This window comes from Cydia strobilella, chromosome 11, assembly GCF_947568885.1.
Source record: "Cydia strobilella chromosome 11, ilCydStro3.1, whole genome shotgun sequence".
NCBI lineage: Eukaryota > Metazoa > Arthropoda > Insecta > Lepidoptera > Tortricidae > Cydia > Cydia strobilella.
The window spans coordinates 3,741,137-3,762,521 of NC_086051.1; the positions used below are offsets into that span (position 1 = coordinate 3,741,137).

Consider the following 21,385-nt stretch of genomic DNA (forward strand, 5'->3'; position numbering starts at 1 on the left):
TATCGATCCAGAGGCCGTGAGTTCAAGTCTCACCCAGGGGAGTAATTTTTCCACTTTTAAATTTATTCTAAGCTTAATCCTTAATGCACTTTAATGCGTCAAAGTACTAAACCGACCTACTATAAAATTACCTTGCGGCGAGTTACGTTCGCCCGAACAATTCGCACGCTTTCCCAGATTGCAGCCATTCAGTTCACACAGTCGTCAACCCCACACGGCCCAATTCGAACAATGCTTATAAGATGTTACAGCGATACGAAACCGATCTGTCAGTGTCAAAAGTGACATTTCTTCAACCAAAAACGTCATTTTTGACACTGGTAGATCGGTGTCGTATCGCTGTGACATCTTACAAGCATTGTTTGAATCGGGCCGCTAGTCTCGACATTGTTCGCATCTGGTCCTGAGTGCTGTGCAATTTAAGGGAGTTCAGTCCTATTGAATTCACATCTTCTCAAATGATTTTTACGTCTGAGACCCAATCTGTTAAACAAAAGCCATTGTTTCTTTTTGGTGAGCGGTCGGCCATTGCGTCTGAGGGCGTGCCACGGCGCGTTCCATTGCGTCTGAGCGCGTCCATGCGCTCAGTGACAATGGCACACAATGGCCGACCGCTCGTACAAAAGAAACAATGGCTTTTGTTTAACAGATTAAGTTCTTAGGCGTGAAATCATTTGAGAAAATTCTTACAATAATTGCCACTATAAAAATAAAATAAAATGGAAGGAGTCTTCATACAAAGATGTGATATTGGCGTTTTCTTTCTGTCACTAGACTGTGGATGGAAAATTATTTATTTCCCTATTCGGGATAACAAGTAAATAATAAGAGAAAAAATAAATTAGATATGTAAGAGTTTATTTGAGACCGTGGCCTTTCTTTTAGGATTGACTAAAGGATGACTCTCGTTAGGGAGCGATGACTCGCCGGAGCTTCCGGCGCTTCGTTTTCTATGGAAAGCATCACGTGATCACCTCTCATGTCATAGAAAAGTAAGCGCCGGAAGCTCCGGCCCGGTCACGGCCCGGTCTAACGTGGAATTTTTTTAGATGATTCGATACACGTGGCATCGTGGCAAAGTTTTTGACTCGTGATTCGGCATGATATTACTTTGGACAAAGGGAAATAAAATAACAAGACAAAGTTAATTGGTAATGCGATCTAAATTTCAGCGTAATAGGTATACAAAAATAATAAATTTATTTTCCGCGACCCGTTCACCCCTTACTTATCCTAAATCCTTATTCTGTTTTTATTACACTGAATAGATGAAGTTACTAGGTATATTGCTACGTTACTGGTATGTTTGCCAAAATTTATATGAAGTAGGTACAGTTCCTACATTGATACATAGCTCCTTCGGTGATTTTTTTTTTAAGTGAAGAACGCTCTAACCGAAGTACCCGTTTTTACACTCCGAAAACAATACAAATGTTATATAGATAGATACAACATATCAGGGTGTCCCAGAAGCACCACGTCACAGTGACACCGGAGGTATACTCTGATTTGTAATTAGATTCCAAAAAACTAACCTCACTCAGATCCTTTTTCTTTCGTAATAATGGAAAATATGTAAAGAAGTAAACTCAAATTTCCCTTTTACATACTCTGGCATTTAGAATAAATATAGATGTATCATTTTAGCTTTGTTTAGTTTCTTAAAACATACGGAAAAGAGAAAAAGTGAGGTTAGTTTTACGGAATCTAATTACAAATCAGAGTATAGGTCAACTCAAGAGGAACCTAACCGACCCTAGTAAAAGTTACACGGTTTTCGAGTTATTACCACCATCGATAACTCGAAAACCATGCAACTTTTACTGGATTTATGTTCGGCTGGGCGGAATGCCTAACTGCATTACTGCACGTAAAAAAACCTACCTCCGGTGTCACTGGACGTGGTTGTTCTGGGACCAACATACATAGATGTGTTTACACTTTTGCACCTTACTCCCGTGTAATAATGCTAAAAATATAAATATATCGCTTACTACGACTGTACCGTCGTTCATCATGTATACATGAGCAAAATACTGTCTGACGTAGAAATCCTAGATTTGGGATTTATTTAGCCACAAAACAGTTCACTTTTAATCAAAATTTGTAGCGCTTGAGAGATTTCGGTAATATACTGTCTATTTTGGCAGTGTTGTGGAGATGAATTTATTTAATCAAACTTAAATGAGTTTTATTAGCCTATTCTATTGTTTGTACTGGAAGGCTTAAATATTGGGAGATGTAAGTACACTGGTATAGTCTCCAATTTGTATAAAAAATTAGGTATGCAATTGAGTTTAGAATGCTTAAGATTTCAATCCAATATATATTCATGATTTTTTTAAAGAAGAAACTATTAGCAGGTATGTACGACGTAGGTACTTTTAACAGTTTTAACTCTTTTACTGCTAAGCTACGGGCGTAGCTAATAATTTATGGGTTTCCCGGCATGTAGCGAAATAATTCATAGAGGTAAAGCGACTGTTTTCTAAACTAACAGGCCAATTCGAACGTAGGTACAGTGATTTAGTTATTTCTGGCATTTCGCTCGTACTTGTCCGTACATGTATTAGCGCGGGCGAGACGCATGATAACTAAATAACATGATTCAAATAACATTTAGTGTCAGTGTTCGAAAAGTAAATCTGATTATAGGTATCCAACGCTGTGTCTGTCAAAGTCTATACTTTGAAAAATAACAGTTATATATTATGCTTATGAACAATATAGCTTTCAAGGGTTTCTCGCCAATGAATTAGTCTATCTCGTTCAAAAAGGAGATTAATGTCTTCTGTCTGTGGATATGGCGGGCTCTTATACATAGAATGGAAGACAAATGAACAAAAACATAAAAACATGGGTAGCTGTCAAAAATCTTGGTTAATGTAGAGTATCTGAGGGGTAGAGAGAGTATCAATTTCCGTACTGGTAAAAACAAACATGAAAAACAGGCAGTAATTAATTCGATAGGGATACCAGTGGAGCACAATTAATTATTTTTACGGAGCAGGGACGGTATATGCATTTGGTGTGAGAGGCTGTGTGTTTTTTGTTTGTACTTAAATAAAATAGCCTTTATTGTTTGTACATACAACAGAATATTCCCATTTATCTAAAAGAGGGCCTGCCGCGAAAAACGAAAATTGAAATGTTGTAAAAATAAACAAATTTCGATTTTCGTTATTTCCGGTAGGGCCTCAGCTTAGCCGATTTAGTAGCGATTTTAGGGTTCCATACTTCAAAAGGAAAAAACGGAACCCTTATAGGATCACTTTGTTGTCCGTCCGTCCGTCCGTCTGCCTGTCAAGACCCTTTATCTCGGGAACGCGTGGAGTTTTCGAGTTGAAATTAAAACCATATTCTCAAGTCTACAGCTCCTTGAAGCTGTGAAAAAATTAAACTTCTAAGTTAACGTAAAAAAAAGATATAACCGTTTATGATTTTTATTATTTATTTATTTTTACGCCGCAAACAACGTATGTTTCAACACTAAAAGGAATCAAAATTTATAGGGTACTCCCCGTTGACCTAGAACTATGAAATTTGGCAAATAAAATCGTCTTACACTACACTACAAGTACAGGGAAAAATCTGAAAACTATCAATTTGTAAAAAAAAATGTCGGGTGAGTCCGACTCGCACTTGGCCGGTTTTTTTAAGTAGGTAGCTGTATGTTTTTATATCCAAAATGTTATCATTAGCTATATGCAGATGTGTACGTTGGGGAGAGTTTCCATAAGGTTGGAAATTTTCAGGATAATTTCAAAGAATACAAAGGAAACTTTCATTTTGGAAATGAAAAAATTCGATTCATCACAAAAATGAGATGTTTCCGAATGTGTTTACAAAACTGCGAATTCCATGTGGAATTCGCAGTTTTGTAAACTTTCCGATTGCACCACAGTTATCTTCTCGTTATTAACCAGCCAGTTTCGTACAGTATAATGTTGAAAGTAATCAGGCGCTACTGTACGGTGTCTAAGACTGGCATCGTAACCATATTAAGGCTCCGTCACACCTTCTTACTTAAAGTGCGGAGCGGTGGGTGTTGCAGCACCAGTGAATACGTACTTAATTTGTTTCAGAGTAATAAAGAGTAGTCTATCTACATGAAACAAACGCGTGAGTGCGGCACGTGCTCCAAATTCATCCAAGTATTTTAAATGCACTGTCAATATCTAATATTAAAAAACTGGTTTGATTGGAACGATCAGATTAGAATTTAAGTCCCCATCAAGCTCGGCCGAATTTCACCTTCCCATACAAACGGAGTTTCGTTCTCATTATAAAACTACGTGTTGGATTGTAATGAAACTTTGCACATACAATTACACGAGGTACGTTTGTCTATTCTTGTAATTAGTTTATATAGCTCCAGTTTATAAAACAAGCGAAATAGAGCAAAAACAAGTTTTGAATGAAAATTTTAAATTTGCTGTATTTTTTTTTTAACTATGCTATCTGAAGCTACATAAACTAATTACAGGACTAGATATACCTTATGTATTATATATTATGTATGGAGAACCGAGCTTGCCGGGGACTCTTAAAGGTATAAATAAATACCCATTTTCTCGGCAATATTGTTGAAATTAGTAACAAAAAGTAACTGTATTATCCGGGTTATTTAATTTTGTTGACACATTCCTATTCTCTAATATACGTAATACGAAAATTATTTTTGTAATATGTCGTGTGTCGTGTCCAATTGACCAAGACGGTGCCCTATGCTGGATTCGAACCAAATAAAAATTGACTAAGCGTTAGCGAAGGTCTCCGTTGTGCGAAAATGCTTTCGTATGTCCGGATCCGCCTCTGCAGGTCGCAATTCTCAACAGATTCTCGTGAAATTTTGTGAGCAGGTTCTTTTAATCGGTTTAGTTTTTGGAATGTTTCCAAAATAGCGGAGTCATACATTTATTCAGTTGTAAGCTATGCTCGCGAGGTCTACAGCTCACCGTACTAGGTTTAGCCAACAACCCTTTACTTTTTAAAGGTGCATCAGTTGCATTACTTATATTCTTTGACGCTGTCTCAGAGTATAAGTAATTTGTATTTACAGTGGCTGCCTCTGAGCGAACTTGAGACATCGTACAGTTTATAAATAGATTGAATGCGCACGTTAATTATACACGTTTAAAATTTGATTCAATGCATTAGAGGATGAAGAGACAGTATTATTTGATAATCATATATGTATATTTCAGTATTTACTCTCTGCTCAAAATAAGTGACGACCGGTCTGGCCTAGTGGGTAGTGACCCTCCTGGGTTCGAATCCCGGTAAGGACATTTTTATTTGTGTGATAAGCACAGATATTTGTTCCTGAGTTATGGGTGTTTTCTATGTATTTAAGTATTTATATATTATAAATGTCGTTGTTTGAGTACCCATAACACAAGCCTCCTTGGGTTTACCGTGGGACTTAGTCAATCTGTGTAAGAATGTCCTATAATATTTATTTACTAAGTAAATGATCTAATAATATATGTGTGTTTCTTTAAGGTTATAAAGATACCTGCAAGAAAAAAAAGTACCAGTTTCTGATGTCCGAATTAACTGAAATTTTACATACATTACTCGATGACAGTACAATGTTTAAGCGCTTCATCATATTTAATGGAGACCATGCAATGACGGTCACAAGGACTGTGTAATAATTATGTCACTTCATTGAGCTTATGATACAATAGAATTGATAATATATTTATGAGTATAGCACATGACTGATGACTGTCTCAATAAAAGTACATTTAGCAATATTAAAAAAGCTATTGACAAGCACAAAAATGATTCATTTTATATTTTAGTCCAAGATTTTTATTCGAATTTGGCTATATTTTATGGAAGTGTTTAGTGAGCTTTGGTCGTTAACTATCAATGTGAAGTAAGGCTGATATTGAGCAATTAATATATTATCCTGTAGTAACATAGTTTGCCATCTGCTGCCCAGCCATGCAACACGCCAGTGGTCACGAATATTGCCAATTTCCGATACTATTGTCCTCCCAATATGTTTACCTGCCCAGTGTCCACTGTCGCTCGATTTAGATGGAGATTGACCGCTCCGGGATATTGGAGTAGGTGGACGTAACGTGGGTACTTCGTGGTCTTATATACAACGTAATAATGAGATAAAATATTGGCTCGTTTCCTATAGATAAGTTCGGGTTTTGTCAGGGTAAACTATGTGAATCAAATATACTTAAAATAGGTTTTTTTAAATAAAAATAGTAAACTAGCCAATGATACGTTTGAAGGGGTCGATATTAATATACCTATAGTTTACCCTATTATGTTATCATGTAAATATGTAAATGCTATTACATAAATAGATCAAAATAAAATGACACATCATTCAGAGTACCTACCTAATAGTTTTCCTTTTTATACAATTTGAGGTAAAAGACTCTCAGGTACCTTTTAGATAGTAAAAACATATTTACTTGAAGGTTCTGTTACTAGTAATATACCTAAGCATGATTACTGCGATACAACCTAAGTCAATACTATGAAACTATATAACAATATAAACCCTAAATCCCCAATAAACTAACTTTATTTGACACCGTACCGTATCTTACAGGATGTTCTACTTATCGTCCCAGCGCGGAATTGCTTTAGATAACCCAGCCCTAATTCGAGATCAAAGCGCCGATCGCGGTTCGTCTTAGGTAATTGTGTCTAGTTGGAAGGGTTTACGAGGGAGTTTCGAAGTATCTCGTTTGGCTGCGTGACTTGATCGGAAAATTTAGATAGATTTACTCGTACTGTGTATAGTTTAAAATTGTCCTTTGCTGAAAGATAGTAAAATATGTAGTTCTAGGTGTATTTAATTAAATACGAAACTTCAACGTTATAATAATGGCTTCACTGGAAAGCGTTTTGATTTTGTGTTTTTGAGTGCTCGGACCGAAGGACGAGGACGAACAGGAAACAATTTTCTGCGGTAGTTTATGGAATGAAGATAGGAAATTGAAGAGAAACATAATTATAAATTAATGCGATTTAAGTGTGCTATCTTTTCGCGTTAATGATATCTTCAATAAAACAATGAAACAATATGAAGATTGACCTACTTAAAGCTTCAGTGAAATGTTTTCGTCGGACATACCTAATGTCTAGATTTTTCGCAGAGAAACAGCTTACATGTAAATAAGTAAATATTAGGGGACATCTTACACAGACCGCCCTACTGGCCCTACAGATCGACCTACAGATCGATCGATATAATCACATCTTTTGAATTTCAATATATGTTTCAGAAACCATCTGGCATATCCGAGAACGGTCGTCTATCCGTCTGCACAGTGGATCGCAAGTCTAGCATCGTGTCTTCCATCTACAACGACATTTCACCGACCAAGCCGCGCGACAACATCAGTCCGGTGCCGTCGACGAATAGCTTTGAAGATGTTGTTCCGAAAGTGCTCAGGACAGAGTCTATGAGGACGACTGTGGGAGCACCTGGTGGTAAGATATCAGTTATATCTCAGAGTTTTACATAAGTCTGAGGATCTCCCGTGAACATCGCAAATCGAAATTTCTTTATCTATCTATCTTTTGATTATTTGAGTGATAAAAAGGAAGGAAGATTTTATGGTGGTGTGCGCGCGCATTGCTCTTCTGGTATTCCGCTGGCATAACACCATCCTGATGTCGGTGTACCTGAATATTAGTTGCTTATAACAGTAGTATGTTTAGGCTCTGGCCTTCCGTGCACTAAAACGGAAAAAAATTGTTACTTACTTGCTACTTACTTGGCTGGCGCGATGACCCAAACTGTCTTGGCCTCCAACACAAGAGCACGGCACTTTGCCCGGTCCAGAGCAATATCACGCCAGCTTTCGCCGAACCCGAGCTCACGGTGATCCGCCTGCACTCCATCCGCCCAATGATATCTAGGACGACCAACAGGACGGCGTCCAGTTGATCGACCCAAGTAGGCCCTTTTGGCTGCCCGATCTTCACCCGTCATTTCAAGGTGGCCAAGCCAGCGGAGACAAAAAAAAATGTTACCTATTTTAATTGTTTCACTTTTATTTTATTTTTAAGTATTTCTTTTGTATCAATTTTAATTTTATTTTGATATGGATGTACGACTGTACTCGTCGTTACATTTGATTATACTGAGACTATCAGTTAAGTACCAAATTAATATGGCTCATAATATTTTTACTATTGATACTCTTAAAATTACAGATCTCAGCAGACGAGCATCAGTGAAAGTTGAAGGTGCTAAAACAGTAGCGTTTGAAAGTCAAGCAACGAGTCCAGGAGAAGGATTAGGCAATGGAGTGGTACCAGCTAGTACTAAACCTAAGAGTCGGAGCGGGTCTATTATCGGAGCAATAAGTCCTATTATGGGAACAGGTAAAGAAATAATAATCAATTATATTCTTAGTTAACATATTATTATGCACCTAAAATACTTATTTTTAAAGTATTGATAACAGGTTAAGGTTATAGGATGTTAATGGTGATTTAGTTTTAAGAAGCGTAATTCCTTAAACCTATTTTTATATAACTGTAGAAACTATAGATATTTAGCATGCACTGTTTAGTAAAAATAAACAAAATCACTGTAACGTAAAAAAGGTAATAATTCTGATGACAATGATAAGCAAACTACAACTTTGCATTTATGTTAACTGTATTTTATTTTTCTTTAGAGAATACCACTGGATTAGAACTGACTTTTGATATTGAGTTGGACTCTCTACCGCCATGTGTATTCTCTAGAATGTTAAGTACTTCAACAACTATTTCAACGGAATCATCATCTCAATGTTAGTCTTGGGACATTCCATCCCATAATTTGCATCTGTTGTTTTTGTTCATTTGTCTTTATCATATTGAAACTTCATAATAATATTACTGTCTATAGTTTAGATTAATTTTTGGATTTAAAGCACGAATTGATTATTCCATTCAAAGATTGGTATTCAGTGACAATCAATCGTTTGATATGCATAACATACTGATTTTGATCTCACTCTGTTGTTGACGTTTTATTCGTTTCTTTTTTAAGGTGATTTTAGAGCTAATTGCTAATATTGGCTTATCATATTGCTTTTCAGCTATTCCCGGTGTCCCTAGTCGAACTAGACCTTCTAGTAAAATGACAAAATACGTGGAATGCTGGGGTGCCGATAAACCCTTTGCCAACATCACCGATTCTACTCTTGCTAAAAACATTGGGATTTCTGTAAGTGTACCAAAGTCATATATAGGTAATTGCAAGAATATTTGCTTATGATGTTTTGTTTTTATTAACAACTTACACAGAACATTCAGCTCCGATGGAATTCTTTATAAAATGACCAAATCTAGCAACGCTATCGACCCTACTCCGTTATCCAAGATGGCGCATGCCAAGTGCTAGTAATGGGGGCATGCTCCAAAAAATAGTGTTGTGTTTATGAATCGTCATTTCAGTAGTTTTATAAATGGTATGTATTTTTGTATTTTTCAGAGCCTTGCTATGATAGAACACAATTTATTGCCTCAAAGGACAACGTGCTGCGATTGCAGGTTAGTATCCTACACCATGCCATAACTAATTTAAAATTGTGATATTTTACATTTATTTAACTACTCAGAAAATATGTTGCTATTTATCACCGATACAAGACAACACAAAAATAAAATGTTTATAATTTTTTTTAGCTAATGTTTGCGATCTATCATAAATATCATAATGCACGTACCTACAAACAGTCATGTCTTAACACATTCACTGCCAGCATACCTAGCTGCCGCTAGGCGAGTTCTTCGTAGGCGCTTTTCGCTATAAACGGGAAAAAAACGTGTTATTTACGCGTCTACGCTCGTAGCGTGTAGCTTGCGCTGGCAGGGAATGTGGTAAACTATATTTGCCAATACTATTGTGTAAAAAATCATAGCCACTAAGCCAAACATAATAAAATTGATTGTTACCTCGAACATCACATCAATGTAGAACTCTATGCGGAAGAACTTAGATTCAACGATACTATTTTAACATTTCAGCAGTACATCGGAAGACATGAATCGCGTCACACTGTGGTTCACCCGCGGCAGCCAGGAGAGACAGTACCGCAACCAACCGGACGAACACTTTAAATACAACGTGGCTTGCGCTGCGCTACTCTTCCTGTTGTTAGCTGTGATCCAAATACTCACTGTGCCCAGGTCAGTACTATTTATTTATTTATAACATTCCTCATAACGCAGGGGTCCGACGGCACCGATCAGCGAGTAGCGGTGGGTCCGGAACTTCTTTTCATGCTAGTGTGCTCTCTTTAAAAGTACTAGCTGTCGAAGCAGTATGACCGGCCAGCGATTACCGATTAATATACCAATGAGTGTCTATTATTCACACGGGATCTAAATCTATTAACGCAAAAAATACGAGAAAATACTCAATCGCTGCTTGTACAGTTGCCTAAACAACACCACCAGGAAACAGCAATATAAATTTATTAGCATTATTAATTCCATGTAGCATAGCTCGCGTTTGTGTTTTTTGCATGCCAGTTGCTGGTGAAGTATGCATGTGCTTCTTAGTTACTAAGTCCATTTTTTGTACTGTATTTTATGCAAAATTAAGATATTTCATATTTAATATTTAAATATGCAACTTTTTGAAACTAAAACAAAAGTAATGCGTCATTGAAGCTAAAACCGTAACACTAAAGTATGTTAAATTAATGATGCGATGAAGCGATTTAAGTTTTAATTGCTAAAGTTTGTTTAATATATTTCCTGCATAGTGCACAATATATGTCGTAAGTGAGCAATACATACAGTCAGCAGTTTTAGCTTTATGCTACAGGATTTGATTAACTTTTATTATTTAAACAACGCAGCGTATCGTATATTCGACTCAAACTTCCAATTCTAGATTTATTAAGACTTATTGGAAGCTATCTTTCATTTTATTAGAAAGTTTATGGAGCTGATAGTAAATGTTTCAAGTCAGGTTCTTTATTTTCATCTTAAGTGAGGATTGTTATCTTGGGATATTATATTTGGTTTCTAAGAATAATAAATATATAAAAGGCTGAATGAATGTTTTTAGTCTGCGAAGTAAAATTCAGTCATAATGATAAGAGATCAATGTTATCTTACGTAAATGAACGTTTCAACGGATTTAAGCGATCGTAAAATCGTTGGACGCTCAATGTTCTCTTCTGACTGATTAGACACAGACTTTTCAGTTCATTTCATTTTCTCGTTTACTCGATTGACTTGATCCCTAGTCTACCATTCTATGCTGGGGTAAGTAAGTGCAAAAATGTATGGAGAGGTATGCACATTATTGTCTCAAGCGATGCCGCTGGCACGATTGTTCTCAAAAAAAGCTGATTTGCCCCGGTAGCCACGAGATGGTACCGGGGGGGGGGGGGTCGGCTCCCATTACATAGAAATGGAATTCATGGCCAAAGACAAATATTAAAAATTTAAAGTTTTTCTTTCATACAAAATTTAATTTAACCCCCATTTCACCCCGTTAAGGGTTGATTTTGTAATATTTTATTTTGTTATAAACTTAAACCTGTTGTATTTAATTGATGTTGAAAAAACAGATTTATCAAACAGAGCCGACCCTTCCCCCCCCTCCCCCCTTTTTTAGACCTTTTTGTAACTAATACAATTAAGGTAACCAACCACTTGTTATCAAACGGGCTGTATCTACCTACGTTTATATCCTTCGACATGAACTTAATGTACCTATCATAACTTCCTCCAAGTTCTTGTGTCTAACAGCAGGACGTAACAGGCTAGCGATGATGATAATTTCTACAAGCTAGGTTGCATTAATTAGTTAAGCTTGCAATTTTCACATTGCTTAAGTTAAATCTTACAAACTCGAACAGCCAATCACGGTCCGCAAGTAAATCTTAATTACAAGCAAATTAACAGCGATAGAAATTAACTGCAACCGCGAACACTCAACTTTAATGGGATTTATTTAGTCTTTATTTAAAGTTGGTTTAAAGCTAGTGCTTCATTTATAGTAATTAAGATGAATGTTCTACGGAGGTCATAGCAGAGAAAATTCATAGTCGATTACTTTTAATTAATTTTCTTGCAGATCATTTGACCGTTATCTTTAATGGTGACAGGGCGTTATTTGTGTACCTGTCTCAACGGATGTATTAAACATGAAAAACAACTATTGTTTTATTGTTAATTACTAAAAACGGGACTTAATCGCGTATGAATAAACTTAAAAATTACCTCCGACGTTTCGAGCTAGATATTGTTTAAGGGGGGAGGGGGGACCCTGGGTTTTTCCGGGAGGAAAAAAATATTTAGATACGATAAAGTCCCGTTTTAGTAAATATATTTGTACGTTTTCCTAAAAATTTTAATGTGTAACTATTGTCGTAAGCTCCCACAGTTTCCATCAGATATATCGGAGCTGCAAGGTCTTCAGAAATATCTGAACAAAAACCTTGTTATACGTTAAAGCGCATGTTGATATAATTTTGAGAACCCAAGCCGCTCTGATATTTCTGATGGTGACTGTACAACGCCGCCATTTCTATATTTCCAGGGGCATCGTCCTATATGCATCATTCGGACCGACGCTGTTCACCCTCATGGTGTTCGTGTACCTGTCGTGGTACGACGGCACGTTCCCTCGACGGCCGCTGTCCGACATTCCCGCTGCAGATGACATGTATGCTGACAACTGTATAAAACCGGGCCAGGTGACCATTTCATCATTATCATATTATCAGCCGAAAGCCACTTTTGGACATTAGCCCAGTGGCGGTATGCCCTAAGGCCCAGTAAGCCCGGGCCCATGCAGAGCGGCCAGATATTAGGGGCGACAGTCTTTGTAATGGGTGCTGAGAAAGGGACTGCTAGTATTTACTACAGGGCCGGGGGCCTGGGGTCAAATCGGCCACTGCCTCCCCCAAGGATTTTTACAATGACTGATTATTGCTGCCCTCATCAAATGGTTTTTTCCGATCCCCATCAGCCAGGTAGTCGGTAGACCTTGCTGGGAGGCCTTACTGTTTATTTACTTACCTGTCGTTCCCTCGATGGCCGCTGCTGATGACCTATATGCTGACAACTGTACAAAACTTGGACAGGTGGAGTTCTATTTTCCTCGTTTGCATTTTTAGAAATCATTAGTTCTTGTCTTTACCGTGCCTGATCGACGTGCTAGACTTGATGTATAAATACGTTTATTGTTCATATCTTCAATTATCTTCATAAGATAATAATCACGCGATGATTGATCGTTATATACTCAATATTGTTATACTTTAACTCATTTGTTAGCCTTTTTGTGCACATAATCTAGTTTCAGTAAAATTTCCTATATCTTGGTATATCAGTTTATATTTTATTATAGTTCATCTCAGTGTTATTTTTTAAATAAAACGATATTTTTATACTTTTCAGGTGGTGACGAACAATAGATACATCAGAATTACTATGTTCCTGGTATCAGTTTTACTGATAGGCGCTTGTGCTGTTTTAAACTTAGTAAGTATCTTTATAAGAAAGTCTCGCAATACTACTTAATTAGGTACTTATCTTAAAGGGCTTTCAGGCTTTGGGTCAATACCTAGAAAATAACAGAAAGGCATCAAGTAGGGAAATATGCAATATGTTTTGTATAAACTAAGAATTAACCTCTTGTCTGTGTTCTGCATTTTTTCGAGAACGATTTTTTCTGCTCCATACAGAACAACTGAGGTTTAAATCGAAGCCACGATTCTGACCACCACACACATACATAGGTATACCTACCGAAAAGGTTAACCAATGTGTGAACAGCCAGAGTCCAATTCGAATTGCAACAAGTAAATACTTCGTTTCTTAGGAAGCTTATTTTTGCCTCTAAACTTCAGTTTGATTTTTATGAAAAAATATTTTATACGTGTGGCCTGTAATAGGAGCAAAAAATTAAACTGTAGGCTGTACTCCTCATACCGACCAACATTTGTTCAGCGACTTTTAAAAATAACTTGTGTTTTGTTTTAATACACAGTTTTTTCCAAGACGCAATGTATTGCGAATTTTGTTATGTTTAAGGTGTGACAGGCAACGTCAATCACAATGATAATGGCGTACATTGAAGATAATATTTATTTTGTATGAAAAATACGAAGTCTAAAGTCTTCATTATTTGTAAAGTGGCTAAATAAATGTTGGTCAGTTTGAGGAGTATAGCCTACAGTTTAATTTTTTGCTCCTATTACAGGCCACACATTGTATACATATTTATTTACTTACAGTTTCAGCCATTAGACTTCGACGACCAGCCCGAGTTACTGAGGTGGCAGAGACTACAGAACGACACCAACTATACTAGCGATGTGAAGTTCGACAGAGTGCGCCACTTCGAATTAGAAGAAGCGCCGGTAAGTTAAACAACACGTGTGACTTTACATGCTCCATGTGCGAAATGAACCTTTCCATCAGAGAAGGGTCTTTACGCACATGGAGCATAAGGTCCCTTCCCTGATGGAAAGTCACATAATTATGTATCGTATGTAACGGTCTCCTAGCCCAGTGACAAAATACAGACATACAGAAGACAGGCATACTAATATTGATTTAATTTATATTCCAGAGCTATCTCTACAGCTCAGTGCTAACCCTGGCCTCAATCTCCGTGTTCCTCCGCGTGGGCTTTGTACTGAAGTTGGCAGTGATGTGCTGCATGCTTACCGTCCATATCGCGCTATTCGCGTCCTCGGAGCTTTTCTACCACAACCCACTGTTGTTGCAGCTTAGCGAGGAGACAGATGAGTAAGTTAGAAACCGACCAAGTGCGAGTCGGACTCGCGCACGAAGGGTTCCGTACCATTACGCAAAAATTCGGCAAAAAATCACGTTTGTTGTATGCTGGGAGCCCCACTTAAATATTTATTGTATTCTGTTTTTAGTATTTGTTGTTATAGCGGCAACAGAAATACATCATCTGTGAAAACTGTCTAGCTATCACGGTTCATGAGATACAGCCTGGTGACAGACAGACAGAGGAGTCTTAGCAATAGGGTCCCGTTTTTACCCTTTGGGTACCCATTTTGCCAATGGAATAATAAAAACAAAATTAGTTCAGGTATTAAGAAAAAAACATATTTAGGTAGATAATACCTACTTAAGCTCTTTTATTAACAGTAAGGGCACGTAAAACCTTACCTTCCCTTCCCAAAACCCCTATCCCCCCCTTTAGCAAAATGTTCCAAAGAATGGCCCGTGCGCCTGAAATGCACAAGGGAGTCTTCTGAAAGTCGTATCATAACAAGATCAAAACTTTAACAAATTGTTAGATCAGAATTGGCCATTATAGAATAAAATATATATTCGAATTGCGTAAAATAATTTCAAGGTATTGAATTTGTCGTCCACTATCCCCACAATCTTTACTAATATTGTAAATGCGAAAGTAACGCTGTCTGCCTGTCTGTCTGTTACCTCTTCATGCTTAAATCAATATATTACTCGTATCAATCATCACCATCATTAATACCATAGCGTTTAGTGTAACAACGTGATCTTTGTTGTATGGGTTCCAAAAGTCTTGTTTCCATTTTATACTTATCAAATAAATGCCGATCCGATCGTGCCGTGAATAAAGAATACTACGCCCGACGGACCCTATGCCCTAGGTACCGCTGGAACGACGTAGTTGCTCAATACCTGCTCAACCTTGGCCCTCGACCTGGCGACTCGCGAGAGCTATCGCAAGACCGAGAGGCGTGATCTGGTGGCGGAGGCCAGGACTCACTTTGGGTCGTTGCGTCACCGTAGTAAATTAAGTAGTATAAATAAATTGTCGAAATAATCTCAAACTACTATTTGCAGATTCTCCATGCTCCCATACGCAACCAAAGCTGGTCTGGTACTAGTATTCGTGGCCGCACTACTCCACATCCTAGACCGCCAGATCGAGTTCACCTCCAGAACCGACTTCCTCTGGAAGGACAAGCTCAAGTTTGAACAGGAGGAGGTGGAGACGATGCGGGGAATCAATAAGATTTTATTGGAGAATATATTGCCGGCCCACGTGGCGCAGCATTTCTTGACGTCTGTGGCTTCGGAGGTAAGACAATAATGTTTTAAATTGCAATTGAATTGTGTCTCGCCGAGTTTGTTGCCGGTCCCATATTGGAATACCCTCCTCCAATTGAAGGGGGGTTTAAATCTTCTCAAGGCAGAGGTGTAGGGTTAGAGCCGGTGTAGCTTTATTTGACGTTCATAAGCGCATTGTTATATGCCTACTTGAATAATAAACTATGTTTCATTAATTTTCAAAAGTGCTTGTTGCTAGGCCTACTTGGACTAATAATATTTTGATGTGTTTACTTAGGTCATACTGAAAGTTCCTATAATCTCAAACTTTAGTAGATATGTAACATTTCCGTTTATAATACCTTTTCTTAACTCTTTCTGACGATGCATACAAATTTTCTTTACGATAATCATCTTCAGGTACTTTTTGTATGAAAATTTGGGCCCTCAGTGAGTTTGTGGGGCAGTATAACTGGGTAAAAAAAAATCGGTTCGGACTGAATGTTTGTTCTTACTTGTTTTTATTGATTCGAACCTAACACACAGCTTGACTTGACAAGTCCTGTTTTTTTTTCCTGTCAAATGTAAAGTTTAATAAACTTCATTAACTATTAAAAATGTACTTATTCATAACTGCAATCAAAGATATTAAATTATTTTAAACCGGGTCACTCACGTATTATTAAGTCGAATAGCTCGACATGTTTCGGTCCAATTCGGTACACGCCGCGCCCTCGACCAGTGAAGACGTGTCGTGTCTCCGTGAAGACGGTCCTCGTAAATTGGACCGAAACATGTCGAGCTATTCGACTTAATAATACGTGAGTGACCTGGTTTAAAATAATCTAATATGTTTGAGTCTCACGGGAGTTTTATAGTTAAAATTGCAATCAAAGAGTAAAGTAAGTATATATATTGCAATATACCGTCTAAGACTTCTAAGAGACTACACTACTATTCTCAGTAGCCTTCTAATAAGCCATCATACGGAGTCTGTCAGCTCTTTAGTCCCATGATGTTAGGTTCAACCACTAGATCTTCAATATCACGGTTCCTAAGGACTGTCTGCTTCCATCCTGTATTTTTTTGGGGCCCATCTTACGGGTATTCTTAGGGTATACATACCATAATTATTGATTTTAAATTCATAATGATTTCAGGAGGACTTATACCACGAGCGCTACTCAAGCATCGCGGTAATGTTTGCGTCCATTCCAAACTACAAGGAATTCTACGACGAGACAGACGTCAACAAGCAGGGACTCGAATGCCTGCGGTTACTCAATGAGATTATCTGCGATTTTGATAAGGTTAGGCGAATTTTTAAATAGGTTACATAAACACAGTGCTAGAATAGGGAACATTACGCAAAACTGCGTAGTGGGCGTCAATAGCACAATCACAGAGCCTACCGCGAACGCGAACACGAAAATCGAAAGTTCGGTTTCTCTATCACTCTTGCCTATTCGATCGATAGGCAGATAACGAAATTTCGATTTTCGCGATTCGTAGTAGGCCATCTGTAAACAACCACCGCCTTGATGCATCAATGTCTAATGAAAACTTGTCAAAAAACTGTTTAAGTATGTAAAAGTTACTCTATGATTTAGTATGTGCACTAGTGCTGCACTCTGGCGGCAGAACAGTGCAGTAATACTCCCCATTGGTAACGATTACCTCGAGTCATAAGAGTCCAAAGAAATATCTAAATATAGTATATAGTTAAATATCTATTTACTAGTAATTCTGTATAATTACCTATATCTGTATTTAATATATTATATAGGTAATTAAAATATATTAAAATATAATAATGTAATACTTATAAACCTAGGGAAGAGCGGTGCCTCCCAACACACTTTTTCACTTTTTCAAGTTCAATTTTAGTTAATGTTTCGCACTAATTAAAAAAAAATTAAAATTAAAATTATTTATTTTCGTAAAATATACAGGTGTTTATAAGTAGGCGATAGTGCTGCCCGGTAAGCAAAATTTGCCTGTGTTGGGCAACACCGCTCTTCCTTAATTAACAGATTGTTACACGAAAATAATACATACGTTTTTATTTCTATTGTTTTATAAGTAGGTACCTACTAAACATGTGTTGTTAACATATTGCAGCTGTTATTGAAGCCGAAGTTCAGCGGGATTGAAAAGATCAAGACCATCGGAAGCACGTACATGATTGCTTCAGGATTGAGGCCGGGAAAAGAGGATCAAACGGTAAGAAACACCATTAAGAAATAAAAACCGGACAGGTGCGAGTCGGACTCTAACGAAATTAATGTTTAGTGTTTGTTGTTATGGCGGCAACAGAAATACATCATCTGTGAAAATTTCAACTGTCACGTCAAGATTGTTAACCTTTTTTCGAATGCTAAAAAAACGGAGTATAGTCAGATTTGTATTCCTTAAGCACCCTAGTTTCGCACTTACGACCACGATGACATACAATTAGTCCATCTTAGGCCCGCTACAAGTAGACCCTTATAACGTACTCGTAGTATGTCAATTAACAACAAAAAATATATATTTTCAGGACGCAAAAGGAAAGGAAGAGCACACGGTGACGATCGTAGTGGAGTTTGCATTCGCTCTGATGACAATCTTAGACCAGATCAACCGAGAATCATTTCAGAGGTTTAGGCTTAGGATAGGTGAGTCGCATTTCAATAATAGTTAGGTACCTATTTGACACCGACCGGAGCCTTAAGTAGTATGTTTCCAATTAAAAACTATGGAACCGGAACCGCAACCCGGGGATTGCGTGATTCACGAAAGTTTGTATCTTGTAAACCAATTAGAAATCCCTGTCGACTAAAACTACGCTAATTATACAAGTTTAGTTAAGGTACACCAATAAATTCATTATGTATATGTACTGATCGTGATAAGGGACAACGTAGTCTTTATGTTTTGTACCTATTATATATGTCGTGGCCAGATCATGACGTGACAATCATATTTCATGAAATGGTCGGTTGGCCACATCATGAGAAAGTGAAAGTTATTGATCTAAGTATAACTATAATATCATGAAGTGATCAATTCCAAAATGGCATTTTATAAAATGATCAAAATCTATACCTTTGTGGTCGTCAATGTTATCATCTTTCCAAGTTTCCTATTAAGTTATTGAGTACCTATGTGTCACAACATCACTTCTAACTTTTTTGTTTCACAGGTTTGAACCACGGGCCGGTGATCGCCGGCGTGGTGGGCGCGCAGAAGCCGCAATACGACATCTGGGGGAACACCGTCAACGTGGCTTCAAGAATGGACTCCACTGGCGTCATGGGACGCATACAAGTCACAGAGGACACCGCTAAGTAAGTTACCGGTCAAACAAAAAATACCAGCGGATATTCAGATTTTTAAGGGTCGGCAATGGTTTGGCCCTTCCGATGTTGCTTATGTCCATGGGCGACAGTGCCTGCTCCCATCAGGCGGCTCGTCTCCTCGTTTGCTGCCTATCACATTAAACAACAATGATAAATGTGCAGACCTCGTCAAGTGATTGATAGTGTTTCGTTACAGAGTGCTCTCGCAACTCCGTTCATAGGTACAGAAAGATATAGGGAGATGAGGTCACAGCTATGAATGACCATAATCACGACCGTGTCAAGCAAGAGTGATGTACTTAGACAAGAAAATAAAATATTAAAACCCCATCTAAAATACATCCTTTCTAAAGTTTGACTGGACGTCAAGCGAATCTATTGACTACTACTCTCAAAATTTGCCTATTAAAGGTTTTTATTTAAACTCACTAAATAAAAAAAACAAGCTCAATAACTCTAAAACTACTACGCTGTTTTTGTCTGTCTGTAGTGAATGTCGTTTTACAAATACTTGGCTTATAAACGCCTGCCACAACATGAAATTCCTTCCTTTAAAAGAAACTTTGCTCCGCAATACTTTCAGGCGCTTAATGTTTATTAACCGTTTTCCAGGCATAGTACGATCAAGTACGATTCATTGATCACATACGCGCCAATGGAATTTCAACTTTAGATTGCACTTTGGGAGATGTGACTTGTTTTCAAATGAATAATCAAAACTATTTAATTTTTTAACTTTTAATCTGAAATGTTGTTGCAGGGTTCTCATGAACGCTGGCTACACGTGTGAGTGCCGCGGGCCCACATTTGTGAAGGGGAAAGGAACACTCACTACATACTTCGTCAGACCGCCCACGTCCATTGGAGGGATGTAAATGGGAGTAAATGAGGATAAACTATTTCTTGGTTTTTTACGATCTGCCAGCCAAGCTAACATTTCTTCTAAGGGCGTCCGCGTCGCGTGGGCGGGTGCAGTTGTTGGGCAGATACACGCGGGTGCGGGTGCGGGTGGAGGTAAAGGCGGTCGCACGCGTCCGCGCCAGTTAGCAAAGCTCATGCAATCGCACCAGCTAGCATACGCCCTACCTAACATTAACATAATTTGTAGGAAGAAATGTTGAACTAATTAATTTAAGTATATCAAAATGATGAATAAATTTATAGTCACAAAAAGTTAGATCCGCTGAAATATATATCTTATTATACTTCGATAATTGTTGATGACGTTACGTGTGATATTTTACACCAACTGATAAAAAGGGCATATAGATAGTGTAAATAGAAATGTTTGTCTGTTCTTTGACATAATAATTTAGTGTTTTCTAGAGTACCTAATACTGGATATAAAAGTTTTGGTAAGGAACACTGAGAAGTTAATGGAAAATGAGTAATTACTCATTTAAAATCTCATTTATCTGTTACAGATAATTTGTTAAACTTTAGTTTTACAGAAAAAAGTTTTATTTTGACTGGCGTGTGTAAAAGGTTTTTTGACTTTAATGGTCGATTAATTAGCGAATTTTAAACTAACATTCGACTACTCAAGTTTAGTTTAATGTAGTCTAAAAACTGTAATAGATGTCATATATTAAAGAAAAAGTGACGAAGCCCTCCAGTGGTGAAGGCCGGATTCGAACCGGCGTCTTTAGCTATCGCGGCTAACGCCATGAACCCCTAGGCCACCCCGCCACCGCTAGGGGTTCATGGCGTTAGCCGCGATAGCTAAAGACGCCGGTTCGAATCCGGCCTTCACCACTGGAGGGCTTCGTCACTTTTTCTTTAATATATGACATCTATTACAGTTTTTAATTTATATATAGTAGTGTGACTACTTTAAAAAACACAAATCAAAATATTTAATAAAATAATTTGATTTGTTCCCAAACTTGTTAATGTAGTCTACTTATTATACCTATAGGTATATGTATGTGATGTCAATGAAAATAATTATACGCATTTTTGCAACACAAAAAAACAGTTTACAATCTATTTTCAAAAATATATTTCCATAATTC

The 21,385-nt window shown here is 37.6% G+C and overlaps 1 protein-coding gene across 2 annotated transcripts in view; it reads left to right on the forward strand.

Moving 5' to 3' along the window:
• Positions 1–20,397, forward strand: part of LOC134745356 (adenylate cyclase type 2-like) — a 171,194-nt gene extending 150,797 nt beyond the window's left edge. The window contains exons 9-24 of one of the 2 annotated variants that reach the window (XM_063679381.1): positions 7,266–7,473; positions 8,203–8,373; positions 8,673–8,789; positions 9,081–9,208; positions 9,476–9,534; positions 10,012–10,173; positions 12,545–12,701; positions 13,408–13,491; positions 14,247–14,372; positions 14,585–14,763; positions 15,823–16,060; positions 17,190–17,339; positions 18,151–18,252; positions 18,569–18,686; positions 19,214–19,358; positions 20,131–20,397. In XM_063679381.1, coding sequence (XP_063535451.1) covers positions 7,266–7,473; positions 8,203–8,373; positions 8,673–8,789; positions 9,081–9,208; positions 9,476–9,534; positions 10,012–10,173; positions 12,545–12,701; positions 13,408–13,491; positions 14,247–14,372; positions 14,585–14,763; positions 15,823–16,060; positions 17,190–17,339; positions 18,151–18,252; positions 18,569–18,686; positions 19,214–19,358; positions 20,131–20,245 — 2,259 coding nt within the window. In that variant the 3' untranslated portion in view covers positions 20,246–20,397. The remainder of the gene's footprint in view (positions 1–7,265; positions 7,474–8,202; positions 8,374–8,672; positions 8,790–9,080; positions 9,209–9,475; positions 9,535–10,011; positions 10,174–12,544; positions 12,702–13,407; positions 13,492–14,246; positions 14,373–14,584; positions 14,764–15,822; positions 16,061–17,189; positions 17,340–18,150; positions 18,253–18,568; positions 18,687–19,213; positions 19,359–20,130) is intronic. The other variant, XM_063679382.1, reaches the window with a different exon arrangement.
• The last annotated feature ends 988 nt before the right edge of the window (positions 20,398–21,385 follow it).